The sequence below is a fragment of the Lycium ferocissimum genome, chromosome 1, assembly GCF_029784015.1.
Source record: "Lycium ferocissimum isolate CSIRO_LF1 chromosome 1, AGI_CSIRO_Lferr_CH_V1, whole genome shotgun sequence".
Taxonomy (NCBI): Eukaryota; Viridiplantae; Streptophyta; class Magnoliopsida; order Solanales; family Solanaceae; genus Lycium; species Lycium ferocissimum.
Genome location: NC_081342.1, coordinates 13903486 through 13929705, shown reverse-complemented (window position 1 = coordinate 13929705; position 26220 = coordinate 13903486). Strand labels below are relative to the sequence as shown.

Sequence of the window (26220 nt, the reverse complement as noted above, 5' to 3'; positions counted from 1 at the left end):
CGAATCGTTCACCAAATTATCTCAAATTTCAGATATAAGATCTCCAAGACGCTTTCGATCTTTTGCAATAATGTTCACCCAAAACGAAGGATTCGGAGTACTTTTTTGTGAATTTCAGCTGCAAATTCCTTGTTCAAGAAGAAGAAGAATGTTGAAGTAGAGGGGTATATTTGAGGGTGGGGGTTGGGCTGTGTTTAATTGGTGGGCCCCGAGGGGGGGGGGGGGACAAAGGGAGTGGGTAATTTTAAGTGAAATTGGGAAATAGGGTTTGATTTGGAAATTTCCATCCAAATAGGAGTATAGATGTAAACTTTGGTAACGTTAGAGGTATTTTTGTTCACAATCACTAACGGAGGATAAAATTAGCTAATAAAAGAAAGTAGAGGGGTATATTTGACCCTTTTCCCTTAAAAAAAAAAAAGGGAAGATAAATTACGTAAACCCATTCGAAATAGGATTTCTGCAATATATAGGTAGGTTTTTGTATATTTTTCCTTCCTATAGGAAAGGCGCGTGACATATTTTTTACCAAAACCGTAAACTATAAATTCAAGAATCTGTATAATAGCAACCACCAAGCCATGACCATGAGGAAAGCTAATGGGAGAAAGCGATTCAGGACTAAATTCACTCAACATCAGAGGGAAAGAATGTTTGAATTCGCCGAAAGAGTTGGGTGGAAATTGCAGAAGCAAGATGAAGAGCTGATTAGCGAGTTCTGCAGCAAAATCGGAGTAGAGAAACGGGTTTTTAAGGTATGGTTGCACAACAAAAAGAAGAATTCTACTTTGGCCAATAGAGATCAGCCCACAGCTGACATATTGCCTGAATGCATCATTCACAAGATACTCTGTTATCTTAGTTATGGAGAAGCATCCCGGATGAGAATTCTCTCCAAAACATGGCTACAAGCCTGGTTGACTCATCCAAACTTGGAATTCATTTTTCGTTATTCTGATGAAGCCATCAAAATAGTGGATAAGATCATGGAGAGATACCGGGACGGGAAAATCCCTATAGAAAAGCTTGGATTTACAAAAAATTCACATCCTGTTTTTTGCGAAGGTGAAGTTTCCCCTCAGATTGATAAGTGGCTCGGCATTGCTCTTCAGAATGGTGTAAAATATCCAGAGCTCATGTATAGTGGTTTTAGATCTTCATCTATTTTTAAATTCTTGGAAACAAATTTGTTAAGAGAGCTGGTCCTGACGGGTTGTGATCTGATGCATCTTTCAGTATCTACTAGTCATGTGGTGAACTGCCATTCGTTGAGAAAGCTTTCTCTATGTCGTGTCCATTTAGATGAAAACATGCTTCAGACTCTACTCACTAGTTGTCCCTTGATTGTCAATTTAGTCATTGACCAATGTCTTCGGTTGAAAAAGCTTGAGCTGCGAAATCTTCAAAAGATCAGGTCACTTACCATTAAGATAATTATGTATCAACGTATACTTGTTAAAATTCAAGCACCAAATCTTGAACATTTGTCTTATTCTGGTTATTCTTTGAAAGATTTGGATATTGTTGAGTATGAGAATCTGAAGTCTTTAAAGATATCATGTCGGAAGATATCTGATGGATTTATCGAGCACCTTATCTCTAGAACTCACTTCCTTGAGAGTTTGATATTAGTTAAAATTTTGAAAAGATTTGACATTCACAGAAGTAAATCCCTAAGGGTCTTGAAGATTAAGAATTGCGAGAACATAGGAGTGATTGATGCTCCAAATTTGGTATCAATCGAGTATAAAGGAGAGTATGTTCCTCGGCTAACATTTGCAAAAGAATCAAACCAATTGAAGCACTCACATATCATTCTTGATTGCCGCTACTCCAGTTTGGATGCTTGGTGGTTTTGTGAGTTGAGGAGTTTTCTATCAAACTCGATCTATTGGTCTCAAGTTTCTCTTAATATTTCCAAATGCAACGAGATTAGTAGGAAATATTTTCAGTTGCACGGTAGAGTTGCTACACGCCAAGTGGACGTTTTAGATGTAAATATAGAGTCAACTAGGGATTGCCCCGCGTTTGTGGATGCTTTGTTATGGAGTTGTCATCCTAGGAGACTCAACCTATCATCAACGGTCAAAATGATTACATGTTTCACCGGTCATTTAATGCATATCAAGAATTCGAGCCATTCTACCTCTCATGGAAGCAAGCCTCCGTTTAGTGAATTAAAAGAAGTAAAAGCCTACACTTGGAACAATCAGCCTGTGAAAATCAGAAATGGGGAGCTGGCAATAAGGGATCTTAGGGGAAGGAAGGAAATTTATTTTCTATTAGATTGGTGATGCAGTTAATTTATCTCTATTTCAAATTGAATGCACTTTTCATTTCTAAAGTTTATTGATCTAATTTTCAGGATAGATTCTGGATGCTTGAAAACAAGTTTCTGAATTCCCTTAAAATGGATCTTTTGTCAAATATGACTATGCTTGAAATATCAAGGCACAGGGACAATATGTTTGGTGTTCTTCTTTTCTCCAGTTCCGGGGAACTTGCTGTGACTTATTGACTTAGATACATTGGGATTTGTAGTTCTCTCGAAGTCTGGGCTTATTAGAGTTCTTATTTACTTTAAAGTCACTGGATCGAGCAAGACATATACAAAACAAGAGACCTCATGGCATCCTGTCTTGTAATTCTAAAGGTTGCATGAGTTTGTTATTGGTGAACCTATTCAATTCTTCTTGGCTTATTTCAACTTACAGTTCTAATTTCAATTTTTTGTAGGTATCTCTTCATAGATACATAAATCCCTGAGCTTTTCGCCAAAAATATCGATAAACAATACCAACAAGTCAACTAACTAAACTACATCCTTCAAGTACTCCAGTGAACAAAAGACATTCGAAAAGTTTTTCAAAGTGTGCAGGTTTTGGCAGCTCTTCCAAGTGCTGGAGCAGGATTCTGAACAGCAAAATCAAAATCCTGTACATAAACAACAAAACATCAAGTAAGGAACAGCATGGCCAAGTCAAAGACATCGGCAAATCACTTTCCAGTGGTAGTCAACTTATTTTATAGTTAGAGCGTGAGGATGCAACTTCAAGTGGTATATGTAGCCTATCACAAAATACCAAAAGATGAAAAGAAGTTAAAGATTAAGACTAAAGTCACAAGTAGTGCTCATACTGATATGCGTCCAACATATTATGCTGCTCAAAATGCGTAGTGACTTGATTTAAAGCTTGGTCATTTCATAGAAAGTATGCACTTTCCATATGCATGTCTTTTGGATTTTTTTTATTTTTTTCCCTTCATAACAATGTTCAACTAAATTGAACAAATAAGTTACCTTGGGCTACATCTTGTTTCCTCAATTCAATGTCTCACACAGTGGCGCAGCCAGGATTTTCACTAAAGAGGTTCAAAATATAAAAAAGTAAATATATGAAGAAGCCAAAGGAATTCAACATCTACTATATATACATAAAAAATAATTTTAATCATGTATATACAATGTTTTTTTTCCGCTAAAGGGGGTTCGGATGAACCCTCGGCCTTATGTGGCTCCGCCACTGGTCTCACATATGGTGCAAATCAACAAATCAAACCACAACAACATGTGAGTCAAACTATGACATTGTTTCGTACATGTAATAACTAGTTACTGTTTTATTCGTTGCTGTATTTGCTTGGCTATATTGACTTGAAATAAAATTTTCACATTGCCAAAACAAATAGTTGATACCATAACAAAGTAGAATTTGCTTGACAAGGCTTTTCATCCCTCTCTTGGTGATACATAACCTAACCATAATACCTAGTTCTTTTTTATGAAAGAACTAAAATAATAGAAGATAGAGTCGAAGCAATAACAGTAAGATATTAGCAACAAGAAAACCTCCAAAACTAGATACTACATCTACGTCAGACCATAACCCTTATTCCGTCATTCCGTTTTTCCCTTAAAGATATAGTCGAAGCAATAAGAATGAGATATTAACGTCCAATATTTTGAAAGACAAAACAGAACATACAAACATGTTTACAAAAATTCAAATTTTAGATATAATTCGCCTCTCCATTTAGAAACAAGAAATGGATTGACTATAGTAGGAACGATAGTTGTTTGAAATAACAATGAGAAAACCTCAACTTTTATCAATTTAAGAATAGCAGGGCCCTATTAACCAAAGCTTATCCTAAATCTTTTTCTCCAATATTACCTTGGTCTTTGGTACTCCTACCGTGCCGTCGTGATCATGGTAGCTAAATTCAATTGCTAAAATGCTTTCTCTTTCAGATGTACTCTTGCTCATGTCAATAATACTGACAAAGCGAAAGATATTCAAGCTTTGACTGACCAAACAAGTAAAAGAATGAGAACATACTCCCCAAGAAAATATACATTATTTATTAGCAACAATAAAAGCAGTCAAAGCACCAGAAATAATCCTGAATAAAGTAAGCAGTTATCTATTAGCAGCATGTAAAACACCAAAACTAGATGCCATTTCAGAACTTAATCCTTGTTCTATAATTCATGACTTTCCTCTTTTTGCCCTATTAGATTTTCCCTTAAAGAAGTTTACTGAAAGAAGCCTCTTAGATCAAACAATAACACTGGCAATGGCTAGACCTAGGCATTTTTGGTGCACTCACCATCACCAACAACAGTTTCCATGTCCCTATTGCTGCTTGTGTTTCCTCTGTCTAGAGGCATATCCCTCTTAAAACACGGTTCAAGAAGAGAAACAAGGTCTAGAACCATTCATATTCAAGGCAAGGACACCAAGTACTACAACCAAATAACTGGTGTTGCAAAGATATATTGATTCATGAAAATACTGCAAAAAGGGAAAATGACTAACAAGAACGCAAGCAATATGGTTAAAAGATGTCCTTTTACATATGCATTGCCTTGTTTTATGTTTGAAGAGAATTTTTTTTGATGTGGCGTAAAATAGGAGTATATTTGAAAACTTTAATGACGGGAAGAATATTTTTTTTTTCCAAATTTGAAACTGAGGATATTTTTATGTATCACGACCTAAAGCTTGTTTGGCCAAGCGGCGAAAATCTGTTTATTTTGAAAAGTGTTTTTTTTTTTAAAGAATCTTCTTAGAAAACTACTTTTTGTGAGAATCAGTTTGTGTTTGGCTATTTATTTGAAAAGTGTTTTTGATAAGCAGATTGTGTTTACTAATCTTTTTTAGAAACTGCTTTTGAATGCCAAATTACGAAAAAGAGCAAGTATCAAGAAACTGCTTTTGAATGCCAAATTACGAAAAAGAGCAAGTATCAATGAACGTTTATTATTAAGATTATTATATAGAGAAATTATTTTAAAAATCTATTATGAAAGACTTTAATTAAGTATTTACTTTTATTTAATTAAAATTTAAAAGTACGTATTAAAAGATCAATCAATATAATAAATAGATAAATCAAAGCAAATTAACATAATCGTTCTTTAAATACAAAAAAAAAAAAAAAAAAAAGTAATAAGTCTTGCTTAAGATAAAAGAAAAATAAACGTCTTATTTTTTACAATAAATGAATTATATCCACAATATAAAATTTAAAATATATATAAATATTAGTGTTTTTCACACGAAAAATTAGGGAGTTTAATGTTTCAATTGGAATCGTTTTCACTACGCGTTTCCAAATAACCTGGATTCGTAATATGAGGTGGAAAAATAACGTTTTATAACACAAATCTCCCGCTAACGTCCGTTAGAAAATCTCTCACTAACTAATTTTAAAAAGGAAGATAAATTATGTAAATCCATTCGAAATAGGATTTCTGCAATATATAGGTAGGTTTTTGTAAAGTTTTACTTCCTATAGGAAAGGCGCGTGACATATATTTTACCAAAACCAATAAGCCGTAACCTATATATTCAAGAATCTGTATCATAGCAACCTCCAAGCCATGGCCAAGAGGAAAGCTAATGGGAGAAAGCGATTCAGGACTAAATTCACTCAACATCAGAGGGAAAGAATGTTTGAATTCGCCGAAAGAGTTGGGTGGAAATTGCAGAAGCAAGATGAAGAGCTGATTAGCGAGTTCTGCAGCAAAATCGGAGTAGAGAAACGGGGTTTTAAGGTATGGTTGCACAACAAAAAGAAGAATTCTACTTTGGCCAATAGAGATCAGCCCACAGCTGACATATTGCCTGAATGCATCATTCACAAGATACTCTGTTATCTTAGTTATGGAGAAGCATTCCGGATGAGAATTCTCTCCAAAACATGGCGACAAGCCTGGTTGACGCATCCCCACTTGAAATTCAGATTTCGTTCTTCTGATGAAGACATCAAAATAGTGGATAAAATCATGGAGAGAGACATCAAAATAGTGGATAAAATCATGGAGAGATACCGGGACGGGAAAATCCCTATTGAAAGGATTGAATTTAAAAAAGTTTATATTTTGTTTCTCGTGAACGTGAAGTTTTCCCTCTGATTGATAAGTGGATTGGCATTGCTCTTCAGAATGGTGTAAAAGATCTAGTGTATAGAGATACTATATTTTCATCATGCCCCTTCCCTATTTTTAAATTCCTGGCAGCAATGTCATTAAGGGAACTGGTTTTGACTGATTTGAGGCATCTTTCATTATCTACTAGTCATGTGGTGAACTGCCATTCTTTGAGAAAGCTTTCTCTATCTCGTGTCTTTTTAGATGACAACATGCTACAGACTCTACTCACTAGTTGTCCCTTGATTGTCAATTTAATCATTATCTATTGTCATAGTTTGAAAAAGATTGAGCTCCGGAATCTTCAAAAGATTAGGTCACTTACCATTGAGATAAACAAGAACCATTGCTAAAATTCAAGCACCAACTCTTGAACACTTGTCTTATTCTGGTGATTCTTTGCAAGGATTGGATATTATTGAATATCAGAATCTGAAATCTTTAGAGATATTATCGTTTAAGGGGATATTTTCTGGATTTATCAAGAACCTTTTCTCTAGACCACACTTCCTTGAGAGTTTGATATTAGATAGCCTTGCTTCAGGATGGCTTGACATTTGCAGTAGTCAATCCTTAAGGGTCTTGAAGATTAAGAAAAGTGTGAGAATTGGAGTGATTGATGCTCCAAATTTGGTATCACTTGAGTATGAAGGAGATCGTATTCCCCAGCTTAAATTTGCAAAAGAAAGAAGCCAATTGAAGAACTCACATATCATTCTTGATTGCTGGTACAATTTGGATGCTGTGTGGTTTTGTCGGTTGAGGGAATTTCTATCAAACTCAACCTCTTGGTCTAAGGTTTCCCTTGTTTTTTCCGAATGCAATGAGATCAATAGGAAAGATTTGCAACTGCACCATAGAATTGCTACCCCCCAAGTGGAAGTTTTTGATGTAAATATAAAGTCGTCTGGAGATTGCCCAACATTTGTGGATGCTTTGTTATGGAGTTGTCATCCTAGGAGACTCAACCTATCATCATCAGTCAAAACGATGATATGTTTCATCGATCAATTAGTGTATATGAAGAATTCAAGTCATTCTATTTCTCGTGGAAGCAAGCCTCGCTTAGTCAATTAAAAGAGGTAAAAGCCTATAAATTTAATTCAAAGAACCAGAGGTGGCATCCTATGCAACTCAGAAATGGGGAGATGACAACAAGGAGCCTTCAAGAGAGGGAGAAATTTTATTTTTTATTAGATTGGTGATGCATTTATTCTATTGCAAATTGAATGCACTTATTCATTTATAAAGTTCATTAATTCATATTTTCAGGTTAGATCCTAAATACCTAAGAACTTCAAATTTAATTTTTCCCATCAGCTTTTTCTTCTTAAAATAAGTTTTTTCCCAAATATGATCAGGTTGGAAATACCAAGGCACAAATACACTATGTTTGGTTCATGTGCATTTGTTGTACGTCTTGTTGACTTATAGATGTTGTACAACAGATGTCTTGATAAGTCATATGTTGTGATTGGTAGTTCTCTGTGTCAAAATCTTCAGATATCTGTATTAGATTTAGCTATTGCAATGTATCTGAGAGTTCAACATGCATCTCTAAGGCCCGGCTTATGGGTGTTCTTTTATACTCAAAAATCAATGAACCGAAATATTCAAAACAATAGACCTCACATCATGTCCTGTCATATAATTGTAAAATTTGCACGAGTATGCAATTGACAACCTATTAACTTCTTCTTGGCTTATTCAACTTAATGTGCTAATTTGATTTTGAGGGCCCAAAAGTATGTACTGCGTTAAAAAAAAAAAGTGAAGTTAAGCTGCAAATATTTCTGTTTTAATTGGACTTGTGATATCTGTGACCTTTGCATCTTTTTAGAGATAATCTAGAAGCTGCAATTCTCTAGTCACAGCCATTTAGTATTAGCACTCTCAAAAATAGAACTGCACTTTATTTTTTCTTTTATCACGTCGTGCTAAATAGAGCTCCTGGACCATGTTCAACTGCTTTTAGAGATAATGCTTCAATCGCAGCAATTCAGTACAAGTACACTAAAAAGTTGAGAGTTCATTTGTTTCTCTAGCAGTTTGACAAAGGCAACATCGAGTATCATTTGTCACTTCCGACCATAGAAATTTTATCCTCATTACTGTACTTGCTGTGGCATACTAGCACTGATATGATTAGAAGATGTAGTTGTAGTGTGGTATATAACACACAATATTCCTTCTTCTTCGAATGGAATAGTTTGCAACTGCAAACCACTGGATTGATCCATGCCCTTGTTTTATCAGGATGTTCGTAGGTACAATCAGACTAGTAACTTCAGCGGTGCCACGTTCCTCGAGGATGCTTCCATTCCCCATTTCAATTTTTCAATAATCCCACTCACAATAGAGTTAGGAGTGCGACCTGTCTACTGGAACTTATGTAAAACAGTTCCTTAACATTCTATTCCATGGGTGTCTCAGAAAACACTCCCCTCCTATCACCTTTTAATTTGATGTGAATTCATCTATTTTCAGAATTGAGGGCACCAGAATAGCCTATCAAATTTGGGATCACAACTGAAAACTTGTATATTTTCTTTGCATGTTCTGTTGTCTGAAAAAAAAAAAAAAAAAAAAAAAAAAGAGAAGCAAAAGGGGGTATTTCCATCTAGCAAAATGCTTCTCTGTTACCTTTCACCCTTAATAGAACTTACAAAGAAAACTCCGATGAAAAGTTTGATATTGAAAGTTGTATGCAGCTGCAACATGAAAACTTTAGCAACAAATTTGCCAATAGAAATAATTGGTAGACAACTATAACATAGTGTGACCGCAACAGTGTGAAGGTAAATCATATTAAATTTTAATCTACCACATAAGAATGAGAAACGTAACTCATAAAAGGATATTCCAGCAGAATTTACATACATACAAGATTTTCCAGGTGTATTTAGAGGGATGAAAATTTCAGCCAATAAAATCAATGTACCATTTGATATTCATAACATCTTCGTTGGACTCTGAATACTTGTGTGGTTTGAACTGCTGAAACGTTCCCACCGGAAGCCGACTTCTCTCTTCAGCATCTCTTGTTGGGTCCATCCCTTATTTTAGGGAAGAAAACACTTCCCTTGTTTTGAGGAAGAAAACACTTCCCTTGTTTTAAGGAAGAAAACATCTTCCTTGTATTTGGCAAATTGTCAAGTGCTTGCTTGAGTCACCAATGACATCAATAGGTTCATCTCACACCTATAAATAGGGAAGCTTTCTCATTTGCTAAACACACCAAAATAGAAGAAAAACAACACATCCCATAGAGAGAAAAATCTAAGAGAAATACTCTTAGTGAAAGGCTTAAGTAAGAGAAGTCTTTGAGAGAATTTTTCTGTGGAAAAATTCTTGAGTGTAATTGATTGGGGTTGTGAGGTTGAGTGTTGTAAACACTTGTAATATTTCTTCTTTAATAAGATCTCAGCAAAGAACGTGGACGTAACTCTCACATTGAGGGTGAACCACTATAAATCTGTGTGTGTTATTTATTTATTCTTCGCCTACATCAAGGCGTAAGTAGGTTCTGTCTAAGGAGGTTGGTATTTAAGTGGTCCAGCTGTGACCCTCCAATCTTTCCTGGGAACCTGCTTACAAAGGTCGGATTTGGGATTTTAAATCCTAACAACTGGTATCAAAGCAACAGGTTGTGTTGTGATTTAGAAACGATGGGAGGCGAAGATGGTATAACGCACGGCATCGGTAAATTCGATGGTACGATTTTTGCATTCGAGAATGCAAATTGAAGATTATTTATATGGCGTAAAACTTCATGAACCTCTCGAGTCCAAAACCGTAGGAGATGAAGCAAGCGATTGGGATCTCCCGACGGACAAGTTCCGGGAGTCATTCGGTACGACGTCAAAGAACGTTGCTCACAACGTGGCAAAGGAAAAGACCACCGCAGATATGATGAAGGTATTGTCTGATATGTATGAGAAACCTTCGGCAAATAATAAGGTATTTCTCATGAAGAAACTATTTCATCTAAAGATGATGGAAAATGCTCATGTTGCTGCACACGTAAATGAATTCAATACCATTGTAAATCAATTGTCATCGGTAAAAATTGATTTTGATGATGAAGTGCAAGTTCTAATTTTGTTGGCATCCCTACCAAATAGGCGGGAGCCAATGAGAGCGATTAGTAATTCTCAGTTTTCGGCGGAATAAACTAAAGTTCAACGATGTTAGGGATCGTATCCTTGCCGAGGAGGTGCGCGCGGGATGGTTACGGAGAGGCATCGACGAGTTCGCTTTTAATGTTGAAAACGAAGCGAGTACAGCCGAAACTACAACCGAAATAGGGGCGGATCGAAGTCAAGGAATGGCGAGGGGTCAATCCGGACCGGGACGAACACTTGAGTGTTGGAACCGTGGAAAAACCAGTCACCTCAAGAAGAATTGCAGGCGCCAAAGAAGGAGGACAAAGAAGGGGGCGGAATCAACGCCGCTACGGAAGACATTGGCGATGCGTTGTTCTTGCGGTTGCCCGATAGACTCGGGTGCTTGACTCGGAGCGTCCTTTCATACCACCCCACATCATGATATAATGACAAACTACGTGGTCGGGAATCTCGGCAAAGTTTATTTAGCCGATGGAGAGCCGCTAGACGTTGTTGGCACGGGAGACATTAATTTGAAGATGTCAAACGGATCCTCGTGGAAGATTACAAAAGTTAGACATGTTCCAAAGTCGACGCGAAACCCGATCTCGAGGTCGGCTTGATGATGAGGGGATATGATCTCAATTTTGGTAATGGGTCTTGGAAGGTGGCGAAAGGTGCTATGGTAGTTGGCCGAGGAAAGAAGATTGGCACTTTCATGACGACGACTAGTCGTCGTGATATCGCTGCGTGGTTGAAAACACAAAGAAGACAGATTTGTGGCATTGTCGGGCCGGGACATATCGACGAGGGAGGGATGAAGTCATTGGTGACAAATGGCTTAATTCCGGAGTCGAAGACGGTGGACCTTCATACGTGTGAGAGCTCGTTCTCGGAAAACAAAAGCGAGTAAGCTTCTCAAATGCGAGCGGGGAGTTGAAGGTCGAAAAGTTCGGAATTGGTGCACACGGACGTGTGGGGACCTACCACCGTTCCTCTCTTGAGGATCACACTACTACGTGACCTTCATTGATGATTCAACCGGAAGGTGTGGGTTTATTTTATGAAAAATAAATCCGATGTGTTTAGTGTATTCAAAAGATGGAAAGCCATGGTCGAGAATGAAACAAACCTCAAGTTGAAGTGTTTGAGGTCCGACAACGGCGGAGAATACATTGATGGTGATTTCAAACGGTATTGTGCCGATAATGGAATCAAGATGATGAAGACTATTCCTGGAACGCCGCAACAAAATGGAGTAGCCGAAAGAATGAACCGAACGTTGAACGAGCGTGCTCGGAGTATGAGAATACACTCTGGACTGCCCAAGACATTCTGGGCAGATGCAGTCAATACCGCGGCCTTCTTAATTAACCGAGGACCGTCGGTTCCCTTGGATTTCGAATTCCGGAAAAGTCCGGAGTGGCAAGAAGGTAAATCTTTCATTTCGAAAGTGTTCGGCCGCTTATCATATGTTCATAATGATGATACGGCTAGAAGCAAGCTTGATCCAAAATCAAAGAAGTGTTACTTTATTGGCTATGGTGACACCGAGCTTGGTTATCGATTTTGGGATGAACAAAATCGGAAGATCATCCGAAAACGGAATGTTGTCTTCAATGAAGAGGTACGTACAAAGACAAGTTGCAAAAAAATTCGGAATGTCGGGACAAGGAATCGGAAATAGTCGATTTGAGGGACTTTCCGACACCCGAGCCGGCGGCCCGAGGCAGTGAGCGAGGCGCAGGAACAAATAATCCGAGAAGGTATCGATGAAAGTGCCGATTCCGAAACAAATCAACGTACGCCAATCACGAATCGCGTAGATCATCCAGGATCGGGAAGCCGATTCACGGTACTCTCCATCCTCAACTACATTCTACTCACCGATAGGGGTGAGCCGGAATGTTATGAAGAAGCAATGCAAGTCGATGAATCGACTAAGTGGGAGCCGGCAATGAAAGATGAGATGGACTCCTATCGGCAAATCATACATGGGAATTAGCCGAATTGCCAAAGGATAAGAGGGCATTGCAAAACAAATGGGTTTATCGGATAAAGGAAGAACCCAACGGAAGAAGGCATTATAAAGCAAGGTTGGTTGCAAAAAGGGATTTCAACGAAAGAGGGCATCAAACGCTCACAAGAAGAATATGTGAGGAAAGTTATCAAAAAGTTCAACATGCATGATGCCAAGCCGGTCGGCACTCTCTTGGGAGACTTTCGGTTGTCAAAGGATCGGTCCGACAACCGAGGATGAGAAGAAGCGGATGGACAAGATACCGGACATTGCATGCGTAGGTGGGAGTTGTCGGCCGATTTATGAGCAATCCGGAAAAGCAACACCGAGGTCAGAAGTGGATATTCGATATGTGAAAGGTAGCTCGAGTTCGGCTGCGTATTTCCGAAAATCGAAAACGAGATTGCAAGGTTATGTTAATGCGACAACGGTGGTGATGTTGACAAGCGAAGCGTGTTCGGCTTCGGTTAGCTGCGCACGATATGAAACTAGGAAAGAGGCTGTTGCATCGATCAAAGTGTGAAGACAAATTAAAATTAGTCTTCAAGTGGGAGATTTGTTGGGTCCATCCCTTATTTTAGGGAAGAAAACACTTCCTTGTTTTGAGGAAGAAAACACTTCCTTGTTTTAAGGAAGAAAACATCTTCCTTGTATTTGGCAAATTGTCAAGTGCTTGCTTGAGTCACCAATGACATCAATAGGTTCATCTCACACCTATAAATAGGAAGCTTTCTCATTTGCTATACACACCAAATAGAAGAAAAACAACACATCCCATAGAGAGAAAAATCTAAGAGAAATACTCTTAGTGAAAGGCTTAAGTAAGAGAAGTCTTTGAGAGAATTTTTCTGTGGAAAAATTCTTGAGTGTAATTGGGATTGGGGTTGTGAGGTTGAGTGTTGTAAACACTTGTAATATTTCTTCTTTAATAAGATCTGCACGCGAAGAACGTGGACGTAACTCTCACATTGAGGGTGAACCACTATAAATCTGTGTTATTTATTTATTCTTCGCCTACATCAAGGCGTAAGTAGGTTCTGTCTAAGGAGGTTGGTATTTAAGTGGTCCAGCTGTGACCCTCCAATCTTTCCTGGGAACCTGCTTACAAAGGTCGGATTTGGGATTTTAAATCCTAACATCTCTTTCGTACGAAAATAATTATGCATCATTCACATATCGTTCTTTAAATACAAAAAAAAAAAAAAAAAAAAAAAAAAAAAAGTAATAAGTCTTGCTTAAGATAAAAGAAAATAAACGTCTTATTTTTTACAATAAATGAATTATATCCACAATATAAAATTTAAAATATATATAAATATTAGTGTTTTCACACGGAAAAATTAGGGAGTTTCTAATGTTTCAATTGGAATCTGTTTTCTACCATGCGTTTTCCGATGAACCTGGTTCGGTAATATGAGGTGGAAAAATAACGTTTTATAACACAAATCTCCCGCCGAATGTCCGTTAGAAAATCTCTCACTAACTAATTTTAAAAAGGAAGATAAATTATGTAAATCCATTCGAAATAGGATTTCTGCAATATATAGGTAGGTTTTTGTAAAGTTTTACTTCCTATAGGAAAGGCGCGTGACATATATTTTACCAAAACCAATAAGCCGTAACCTATATATTCAAGAATCTGTATCATAGCAACCTCCAAGCCATGGCCAAGAGGAAAGCTAATGGGAGAAAGCGATTCAGGACTAAATTCACTCAACATCAGAGGGAAAGAATGTTTGAATTCGCCGAAAGAGTTGGGTGGAAATTGCAGAAGCAAGATGAAGAGCTGATTAGCGAGTTCTGCAGCAAAATCGGAGTAGAGAAACGGGGTTTTAAGGTATGGTTGCACAACAAAAAGAAGAATTCTACTTTGGCCAATAGAGATCAGCCCACAGCTGACATATTGCCTGAATGCATCATTCACAAGATACTCTGTTATCTTAGTTATGGAGAAGCATTCCGGATGAGAATTCTCTCCAAAACATGGCGACAAGCCTGGTTGACGCATCCCCACTTGAAATTCAGATTTCGTTCTTCTGATGAAGACATCAAAATAGTGGATAAAATCATGGAGAGAGACATCAAAATAGTGGATAAAATCATGGAGAGATACCGGGACGGGAAAATCCCTATTGAAAGGATTGAATTTAAAAAAAGTTTATATTTTGTTTCTCGTGAACGTGAAGTTTTCCCTCTGATTGATAAGTGGATTGGCATTGCTCTTCAGAATGGTGTAAAAGATCTAGTGTATAGAGATACTATATTTTCATCATGCCCCTTCCCTATTTTTAAATTCCTGGCAGCAATGTCATTAAGGGAACTGGTTTTGACTGATTTGAGGCATCTTTCATTATCTACTAGTCATGTGGTGAACTGCCATTCTTTGAGAAAGCTTTCTCTATCTCGTGTCTTTTTAGATGACAACATGCTACGACTCTACTCACTAGTTGTCCCTTGATTGTCAATTTAATCATTATCTATTGTCATAGTTTGAAAAAGATTGAGCTCCGGAATCTTCAAAAGATTAGGTCACTTACCATTGAGATAAACAAGAACTTGATTGCTAAAATTCAAGCACCAACTCTTGAACACTTGTCTTATTCTGGTGATTCTTTGCAAGGATTGGATATTATTGAATATCAGAATCTGAAATCTTTAGAGATATTATCGTTTAAGGGGATATTTTCTGGATTTATCAAGAACCTTTTCTCTAGACCACACTTCCTTGAGAGTTTGATATTAGATAGCCTTGCTTCAGGATGGCTTGACATTTGCAGTAGTCAATCCTTAAGGGTCTTGAAGATTAAGAAAAGTGTGAGAATTGGAGTGATTGATGCTCCAAATTTGGTATCACTTGAGTATGAAGGAGATCGTATTCCCCAGCTTAAATTTGCAAAAGAAAGAAGCCAATTGAAGAACTCACATATCATTCTTGATTGCTGGTACAATTTGGATGCTGTGTGGTTTTGTCGGTTGAGGGAATTTCTATCAAACTCAACCTCTTGGTCTAAGGTTTCCTTGTTTTTTCCGAATGCAATGAGATCAATAGGAAAGATTTGCAACTGCACCATAGAATTGCTACCCCCCAAGTGGAAGTTTTTGATGTAAATATAAAGTCGTCTGGAGATTGCCCAACATTTGTGGATGCTTTGTTATGGAGTTGTCATCCTAGGAGACTCAACCTATCATCATCAGTCAAAACGATGATATGTTTCATCGATCAATTAGTGTATATGAAGAATTCAAGTCATTCTATTTCTCGTGGAAGCAAGCCTCGGCTTAGTCAATTAAAAGAGGTAAAAGCCTATAAATTTAATTCAAAGAACCAGAGGTGGCATCCTATGCAACTCAGAAATGGGGAGATGACAACAAGGAGCCTTCAAGAGAGGGAGAAATTTTATTTTTTATTAGATTGGTGATGCATTTATTCTATTGCAAATTGAATGCACTTATTCATTTATAAAGTTCATTAATTCATATTTTCAGGTTAGATCCTAAATACCTAAGAACTTCAAATTTAATTTTTCCCATCAGCTTTTTCTTCTTAAAATAAGTTTTTTCCCAAATATGATCAGGTTGGAAATACCAAGGCACAAATACACTATGTTTGGTTCATGTGCATTTGTTGTACGTCTTGTTGACTTATAGATGTTGTACAACAGATGTCTTGATAAGTCATATGTTGTGATTGGTAGTTCTCTGTGTCAAAATCTTCAGATATCTGTATTAGATTTAGCTATTGCAATGTATCTGAGAGTTCAACATGCATCTCTAAGGCCCGGCTTATGGGTGTTCTTTTATACTCAAAAATCAATGAACCGAAATATTCAAAACAATAGACCTCACATCATGTCCTGTCATATAATTGTAAAATTTGCACGAGTATGCAATTGACAACCTATTAACTTCTTCTTGGCTTATTCAACTTAATGTGCTAATTTGATTTTGAGGGCCCAAAAGTATGTACTGCGTTAAAAAAAGTGAAGTTAAGCTGCAAATATTTCTGTTTTAATTGGACTTGTGATATCTGTGACCTTTGCATCTTTTTAGAGATAATCTAGAAGCTGCAATTCTCTAGTCACAGCCATTTAGTATTAGCACTCTCAAAAATAGAACTGCACTTTATTTTTTCTTTTATCACGTCGTGCTAAATAGAGCTCCTGGACCATGTTCAATCGCTTTTAGAGATAATGCTTCAATCGCAGCAATTCAGTACAAGTACACTAAAAAGTTGAGAGTTCATTTGTTTCTCTAGCAGTTTGACAAAGGCAACATCGAGTATCATTTGTCACTTCCGACCATAGAAATTTTATCCTCATTACTGTACTTGCTGTGGCATACTAGCACTGATATGATTAGAAGATGTAGTTGTAGTGTGGTATATAACACACAATATTCCTTCTTCTTCGAATGGAATAGTTTGCAACTGCAAACCACTGGATTGATCCATGCCCTTGTTTTATCAGGATGTTCGTAGGTACAATCAGACTAGTAACTTCAGCGGTGCCACGTTCCTCGAGGATGCTTCCATTCCCCATTTCAATTTTTCAATAATCCCACTCACAATAGAGTTAGGAGTGCGACCTGTCTACTGGAACTTATGTAAAACAGTTCCTTAACATTCTATTCCATGGGTGTCTCAGAAAAACACTCCCCTCCTATCACCTTTTAATTTGATGTGAATTCATCTATTTTCAGAATTGAGGGCACCAGAATAGCCTATCAAATTTGGGATCACAACTGAAAACTTGTATATTTTCTTTGCATGTTCTGTTGTCTGAAAAAAAAAAAAAAAAAAAAAAAAGAGAAGCAAAAGGGGGGTATTTCCATCTAGCAAAATGCTTCTCTGTTACCTTTCACCCTTAATAGAACTTACAAAGAAAACTCCGATGAAAAGTTTGATATTGAAAGTTGTATGCAGCTGCAACATGAAAACTTTAGCAACAAATTTGCCAATAGAAATAATTGGTAGACAACTATAACATAGTGTGACCGCAACAGTGTGAAGGTAAATCATATTAAATTTTAATCTACCACATAAGAATGAGAAACGTAACTCATAAAAGGATATTCCAGCAGAATTTACATACATACAAGATTTTCCAGGTGTATTTAGAGGGGATGAAAATTTCAGCCAATAAAATCAATGTACCATTTGATATTCATAACATCTTCGTTGGACTCTGAATACTTGTGTGGTTTGAACTGCTGAAACGTTCCCACCGGAAGCCGACTTCTCTCTTCAGCATCTCTTTCGTACGAAAATAATTATGCATCATTCACATATCGTTCTTTAAATACAAAAAAAAAAAAAAAAAAAAAAAAAAAAAAAAGTAATAAGTCTTGCTTAAGATAAAAGAAAAATAAACGTCTTATTTTTTACAATAAATGAATTATATCCACAATATAAAATTTAAAATATATATAAATATTAGTGTTTTCACACGGAAAAATTAGGGAGTTTCTAATGTTTCAATTGGAATCTGTTTTCTACCATGCGTTTTCCCAGTGAACTGGTTCGGTAATATGAGGTGGAAAAATAACGTTTTATAACACAAATCTCCCGCTGAATGTCCGTTAGAAAATCTCTCACTAACTAATTTTAAAAAGGAAGATAAATTATGTAAATCCATTCGAAATAGGATTTCTGCAATATATAGGTAGGTTTTTGTAAAGTTTTACTTCCTATAGGAAAGGCGCGTGACATATATTTTACCAAAACCAATAAGCCGTAACCTATATATTCAAGAATCTGTATCATAGCAACCTCCAAGCCATGGCCAAGAGGAAAGCTAATGGGAGAAAGCGATTCAGGACTAAATTCACTCAACATCAGAGGGAAAGAATGTTTGAATTCGCCGAAAGAGTTGGGTGGAAATTGCAGAAGCAAGATGAAGAGCTGATTAGCGAGTTCTGCAGCAAAATCGGAGTAGAGAAACGGGGTTTTAAGGTATGGTTGCACAACAAAAAGAAGAATTCTACTTTGGCCAATAGAGATCAGCCCACAGCTGACATATTGCCTGAATGCATCATTCACAAGATACTCTGTTATCTTAGTTATGGAGAAGCATTCCGGATGAGAATTCTCTCCAAAACATGGCGACAAGCCTGGTTGACGCATCCCCACTTGAAATTCAGATTTCGTTCTTCTGATGAAGACATCAAAATAGTGGATAAAATCATGGAGAGAGACATCAAAATAGTGGATAAAATCATGGAGAGATACCGGGACGGGAAAATCCCTATTGAAAGGATTGAATTTAAAAAAAGTTTATATTTTGTTTCTCGTGAACGTGAAGTTTTCCCTCTGATTGATAAGTGGATTGGCATTGCTCTTCAGAATGGTGTAAAAGATCTAGTGTATAGAGATACTATATTTTCATCATGCCCCTTCCCTATTTTTAAATTCCTGGCAGCAATGTCATTAAGGGAACTGGTTTTGACTGATTTGAGGCATCTTTCATTATCTACTAGTCATGTGGTGAATGCCATTCTTTGAGAAAGCTTTCTCTATCTCGTGTCTTTTTAGATGACAACATGCTACGAGACTCTACTCACTAGTTGTCCCTTGATTGTCAATTTAATCATTATCTATTGTCATAGTTTGAAAAAGATTGAGCTCCGGAATCTTCAAAAGATTAGGTCACTTACCATTGAGATAAACAGTAACCAGATTGCTAAAATTCAAGCACCAACTCTTGAACACTTGTCTTATTCTGGTGATTCTTTGCAAGGATTGGATATTATTGAATATCAGAATCTGAAATCTTTAGAGATATTATCGTTTAAGGGGATATTTTCTGGATTTATCAAGAACCTTTTCTCTAGACCACACTTCCTTGAGAGTTTGATATTAGATAGCCTTGCTTCAGGATGGCTTGACATTTGCAGTAGTCAATCCTTAAGGGTCTTGAAGATTAAGAAAAGTGTGAGAATTGGAGTGATTGATGCTCCAAATTTGGTATCACTTGAGTATGAAGGAGATCGTATTCCCCAGCTTAAATTTGCAAAAGAAAGAAGCCAATTGAAGAACTCACATATCATTCTTGATTGCTGGTACAATTTGGATGCTGTGTGGTTTTGTCGGTTGAGGGAATTTCTATCAAACTCAACCTCTTGGTCTAAGGTTTCCCTTGTTTTTTCCGAATGCAATGAGATCAATAGGAAAGATTTGCAACTGCACCATAGAATTGCTACCCCCCAAGTGGAAGTTTTTGATGTAAATATAAAGTCGTCTGGAGATTGCCCAACATTTGTGGATGCTTTGTTATGGAGTTGTCATCCTAGGAGACTCAACCTATCATCATCAGTCAAAACGATGATATGTTTCATCGATCAATTAGTGTATATGAAGAATTCAAGTCATTCTATTTCTCGTGGAAGCAAGCCTCGGCTTAGTCAATTAAAAAGAGGTAAAAGCCTATAAATTTAATTCAAAGAACCAGAGGTGGCATCCTATGCAACTCAGAAATGGGGAGATGACAACAAGGAGCCTTCAAGAGAGGGAGAAATTTTATTTTTTATTAGATTGGTGATGCATTTATTCTATTGCAAATTGAATGCACTTATTCATTTATAAAGTTCATTAATTCATATTTTCAGGTTAGATCCTAAATACCTAAGAACTTCAAATTTAATTTTTCCCATCAGCTTTTTCTTCTTAAAATAAGTTTTTTCCCAAATATGATCAGGTTGGAAATACCAAGGCACAAATACACTATGTTTGGTTCATGTGCATTTGTTGTACGTCTTGTTGACTTATAGATGTTGTACAACAGATGTCTTGATAAGTCATATGTTGTGATTGGTAGTTCTCTGTGTCAAAATCTTCAGATATCTGTATTAGATTTAGCTATTGCAATGTATCTGAGAGTTCAACATGCATCTCTAAGGCCCGGCTTATGGGTGTTCTTTTATACTCAAAAATCAATGAACCGAAATATTCAAAACAATAGACCTCACATCATGTCCTGTCATATAATTGTAAAATTTGCACGAGTATGCAATTGACAACCTATTAACTTCTTCTTGGCTTATTCAACTTAATGTGCTAATTTGATTTTGAGGGCCCAAAAGTATGTACTGCGTTAAAAAAAGTGAAGTTAAGCTGCAAATATTTCTGTTTTAATTGGACTTGTGATATCTGTGACCTTTGCATCTTTTTAGAGATAATCTAGAAGCTGCAATTCTCTAGTCACAGCCATTTAGTATTAGCACTCTCAAAAATAGAACTGCACTTTATTTTTTTTTTATCACGTCGTGCTAAATAGAGCTCCCGACCATGTTCAATCGCTTTTAGAGATAATGCTTCAATCGCAGCAATTCAGTACAAGTACACTAAAAAGTTGAGAGTTCATTTGTTTCTCTAGCAGTTTGACAAAGGCAACATCGAGTATCATTTGTCACTTCCGACCATAGAAATTTTATCCTCATTACTGTACTTGCTGTGGCATACTAGCACTGATATGATTAGAAGATGTAGTTGTAGTGTGGTATATAACACACAATATTCCTTCTTCTTCGAATGGAATAGTTTGCAACTGCAAACCACTGGATTGATCCATGCCCTTGTTTTATCAGGATGTTCGTAGGTACAATCAGACTAGTAACTTCAGCGGTGCCACGTTCCTCGAGGATGCTTCCATTCCCCATTTCAATTTTTCAATAATCCCACTCACAATAGAGTTAGAGTGCGACCTGTCTACTGGAACTTATGTAAAACAGTTCCTTAACATTCTATTCCATGGGTGTCTCAGAAAAACACTCCCCTCCTATCACCTTTTAATTTGATGTGAATTCATCTATTTTCAGAATTGAGGGCACCAGAATAGCCTATCAAATTTGGGATCACAACTGAAAACTTGTATATTTTCTTTGCATGTTCTGTTGTCTGAAAAAAAAAAAAAAAAAAAAAAAAAAGAGAAGCAAAAGGGGGGTATTTCCATCTAGCAAAATGCTTCTCTGTTACCTTTCACCCTTAATAGAACTTACAAAGAAAACTCCGATGAAAAGTTTGATATTGAAAGTTGTATGCAGCTGCAACATGAAAACTTTAGCAACAAATTTGCCAATAGAAATAATTGGTAGACAACTATAACATAGTGTGACCGCAACAGTGTGAAGGTAAATCATATTAAATTTTAATCTACCACATAAGAATGAGAAACGTAACTCATAAAAGGATATTCCAGCAGAATTTACATACATACAAGATTTTCCAGGTGTATTTAGAGGGGATGAAAATTTCAGCCAATAAAATCAATGTACCATTTGATATTCATAACATCTTCGTTGGACTCTGAATACTTGTGTGGTTTGAACTGCTGAAACGTTCCCACCGGAAGCCGACTTCTCTCTTCAAATCTCTTTCGTACGAAAATAATTATGCATCATTCACATATCGTTCTTTAAATACAAAAAAAAAAAAAAAAAAAAAAAAAAAAAAAAAGTAATAAGTCTTGCTTAAGATAAAAGAAAAATAAACGTCTTATTTTTTACAATAAATGAATTATATCCACAATATAAAATTTAAAATATATATAAATATTAGTGTTTTCACACGGAAAAATTAGGGAGTTTCTAATGTTTCAATTGGAATCTGTTTTCTACCATGCGTTTTCCCAGTGAACTGGTTCGGTAATATGAGGTGGAAAAATAACGTTTTATAACACAAATCTCCCGCCGAATGTCCGTTAGAAAATCTCTCACTAACTAATTTTAAAAAGGAAGATAAATTATGTAAATCCATTCGAAATAGGATTTCTGCAATATATAGGTAGGTTTTTGTAAAGTTTTACTTCCTATAGGAAAGGCGCGTGACATATATTTTACCAAAACCAATAAGCCGTAACCTATATATTCAAGAATCTGTATCATAGCAACCTCCAAGCCATGGCCAAGAGGAAAGCTAATGGGAGAAAGCGATTCAGGACTAAATTCACTCAACATCAGAGGGAAAGAATGTTTGAATTCGCCGAAAGAGTTGGGTGGAAATTGCAGAAGCAAGATGAAGAGCTGATTAGCGAGTTCTGCAGCAAAATCGGAGTAGAGAAACGGGGTTTTAAGGTATGGTTGCTCAACAAAAAGAAGAATTCTACTTTGGCCAATAGAGATCAGCCCACAGCAGACATATTGCCTGAATGCATCATTCAGAAAATACTCTGTTATCTTAGTTATCGAGAAGCATCCCGGATGAGAATTCTCTCCAAAACATGGCGACAAGCCTGGCTGACTCATCCGAACTTGACGTTCAGAGATATTTCTTCTGATGAAGAGATCAATATAGTGGATAAAATCATGGAGAGATACAGGGACGGGAAAATCCCTATAGAAAAGTTTGGATTTAACGAAATTTCACGTCCTCTTGTTTGCAAAGGAGAAGTTTTTGATAAGTGGCTCGGCATTGCTCTTCAGAATGGAGTAAAAATTCTGGAGCTCATGTATCATGGTTTTAGATTTTCATCAATTTTTAAATTCCTGGCAGCAAAATCGTTAAGAGAATTGGTCCTAATTGGTTGTGATCTGACGCATCTTTCATTATCTACTAGCCATGTGGTGAACTGTCATTCTTTGAGAGAGCTTTATCTATCTCATGTCCGTTTAGATGAAAACATGCTTCAGACTCTACTCACTAGTTGTCCCTTGATTGTCAATTTAGTCATTAACCGTTGTACTAGGTTGGAAAAGCTTGAGCTGCGGAATCTTCAAAATACCAAGTCACTCACTATTAAGACAAATTTTCACAAACTTGTTAAAATCCAAGCACCAAATCTTGAACACTTGTCTTATTCTGGTTATTCTTTGAAAGATCTGGATATTGTTGAATATCAGAATCTGAAATCTTTAAGGATATCATGTTGGAAGATACCTGATGGATTTATCGAGTACCTTATCTCTAGAACTCACTTCCTTGAGAGTTTGATATTAGCTAAAATCTGTAAAAGTTTTGACATCTGCGGAAGTCAATCCCTAAGGGTCTTGAAAATTAAGAATTGTGAGGACATAGGAGTGATTGATGCTCCAAATTTAGTATCAATCGAGTATAAAGGAGAGTATATTCCTCGGCTAACATTTGCAAAAGAATCAAGCCAATTGAAGCACTCACATATCATTCTTGATTGCTGCTACTCCAGTTTGAATGCTTTGTGGTTTTGTCAGTTGAGGAGTTTTCTATCAAACTCGATCTATTGGTCTCAAGTTTCTCTTAATATTCCCAAATCCAGTGAGATCAGTAGGGAACATTTTCAATTGCATGATAGAGTTGCTACACCCCAAGTGGACGTTTTAGATGTAAATATAGAGTCAACTAGTTATTGCCCCGCGTTTGTGGATGCTTTGTTATGGAGTTGTCATCCTAGGAGACTCAACCTATCATCAACGGTCAAAATTATTACATATTTCACCTATCATTTAATGCATATGAAGAATTCGAGCCATTCTACTTCTCATGGAAGCAAGCCTCCGTTTAGTGAATTAAAAGAAGTAAAAGCCTACACTTGGAACAATCAGCCTGTGAAACTAAGAAATGAGGAGCTGGCAATAAGGGATCTTAGGGGGAGGAAGGAAATTTATTTTCTATTAGATTGGTGATGCAGTTAATTATCTCTATTTCAATTGAATGCACTTTTTCATTTCTAAAGTTTATTGATTTAATTTTCAGGATAGATTCTGGATGCTTGAAAACAAGTTTCTGAAGTTCCCTTGAAATGAATCTTTTGTCAAATACGACTATGTTTGAAATATCAAGGCACAGGGACAATATGTTTGGTGTTCTGCTTTTCTCCGGTTCAGGAGGGAACTTGCTGTGGCTTATTGACTTAGATACATTGGGATTTGTAGTTCTCTCGAAGTCTGGGCTTATAGAGTTCTCATTTACTTTAAAGTCACTGAATCGAGCTAGACATATTCAAAACAAGAGACCTCATAGCATCCTGTCTTGTAATTCTAAAGGTTGCCTGAGTTTGATATTGGCGAACCTATTCAATTCTTCTTGGCTTATTTCAACTTACAGTTCTAATTTCGTTTTGAGGCCTCAAAAGTATGTTCTGTGTTGAAATTAGAAGTTACGCTGCACTTAGTTTTACCTTAAAAACTTAGAACTGCACTTTTTTTTTTTTTCTCACGTCGTGCTATATAGAGCTCCTGGACCATGTTCCACTGCTTGTAGAGATAAACAGAAACAGCAATGCTTCAACCATAGCCTTTTAGTATAAGATATACTAAAATAAGCGTTCAGTTGCTTCTGTGATAGCTTTATGAAGGCAAAATTGAGTATCATTTATCACTCTCGATAAAACAGAAGCTCTTGTTTCAGCAGGATGCTCATAGATGCAATTAACTTCAGCACTGCCCATTCCTCGAGGGTGTTTCCGTTCTAAATTTTCATTTTCAATAATTCCACTCGCCGAGTTTGGAGTACACCAGCTTTCTTTCCAAAATTAGGTGATGATGCCATGGATCAGCCCTTAGCCTGTTTCGTTTTGCTTTAGTGATGGACAAATTAACATGACACATTTAAGGGGAGGGGCGGTGGGAGGAGGGGGGGTGCTGGTGTGTTTTTTGGGATTTTTTCCCCCACCAATTTTAGGTAACTAGGATTTTATTAGTTGAGTCAAAGTATTAAAAATAAAATTTGGGGGCAAATTGTTAAAAATAAAGCTTAGAGTCAAAAGATTAAAAACAAAACTATTGGATAAGTCCAAAACTCCATAATCACTGATCAAAAAATTATCACATCTACTCAATAGAAAAAAACTTGATTTACCTTCATTCAATTTTAAAACTTAAAAGCCATCTATAATTAAATTTTCCTGGTTTGTGGGTTTGCTCTGTTTTGTGTTGATGGGATGCTTATCTCCCTTGATTTGACTTTTTTTGTAACGTAACCAAAATCAAATGATAGAATTATGAGCCTGTTTGGATGGGCTTATTTTAAGCAGCTTATAAACTGCAAACAACTTATAAGCTAAAAAAAAAGGGAATTCTACATAGCATAACTAACTCTATTACATATTTATATATAGTAGCTATAGTTTAAAATAATTACATTCCATAGCTAAAAGTTGTATGTTAATGACACTTATTAGCTATTAAGGTAAAAATACAGAACTCTCTTCTTCCTCCTCTCTCTAACGTCTACAACTCTCTCTCTCTCTCTCTCTCTCTCTCTCTCTCTCTCTCTAACGTCCCTTCGCTCTCTCTCTCTTCCATTTTCTCTCTCCTTACCTCCACTCACCACATGGCCGACGTCATCACCATCCTCGGCTCCTTCCCTCTTATCGATCTCAAGAAATAAGGATGGAGGAAAAAGAAACGAGTTGGGGAAGCTTACGAACATCGATCTCAAGAAATAAGGATGGAGGAAAAAGAAACAGAAGTTGGGGAAGCTTACCAGAACATGGAGAAGAGCAAAATGAGCCATTATGTATCAATTAAAAAGGGTCGAATTAAGACACACCACCTCATTTTTCCTCCAGATCTATCACCACCATCGATCGCTCCCTTCCCCTTCTTTCTTCCGTCATCATCTTCTCCGGATACGTTGAATTTTATTTTTTGTATTCGGTTTTTGAGTGTATTCATTAGTTGTTGTTGAGTGAATTCGTTAGTTGTTGTTGAATACGTGAATTTTGAAGTGTATACAAATGAATATAGTGAAA

General features: G+C 36.6%; 2 protein-coding genes across 2 annotated transcripts; both read left to right on the top strand.

Moving 5' to 3' along the window:
• Positions 1-421: 421 nt before the first annotated feature.
• On the top strand, positions 422-2725 carry LOC132068874 (FBD-associated F-box protein At3g52670-like). Its single transcript, XM_059462605.1, has one exon. It carries the CDS (start codon positions 582-584, stop codon positions 2292-2294), a length of 1713 nt encoding a protein of 570 aa, XP_059318588.1. The 5' UTR covers positions 422-581; the 3' UTR covers positions 2295-2725.
• Positions 2726-22453: 19728 nt separating this feature from the next.
• On the top strand, positions 22454-24151 carry LOC132062275 (uncharacterized). Its single transcript, XM_059454879.1, has one exon. The coding sequence runs from the start codon at positions 22454-22456 to the stop codon at positions 24149-24151; it is 1698 nt and encodes a 565-aa protein (XP_059310862.1).
• The last annotated feature ends 2069 nt before the right edge of the window (positions 24152-26220 follow it).

Excerpts from the sequence above, each read along its gene's own strand:
- LOC132068874 (XM_059462605.1), top strand. The coding sequence starts at position 582 with ATGACCATGAGGAAAGCTAATGGGAGAAAGCGATTCAGGACTAAATTC.
- LOC132062275 (XM_059454879.1), top strand. The coding sequence starts at position 22,454 with ATGGCCAAGAGGAAAGCTAATGGGAGAAAGCGATTCAGGACTAAATTC.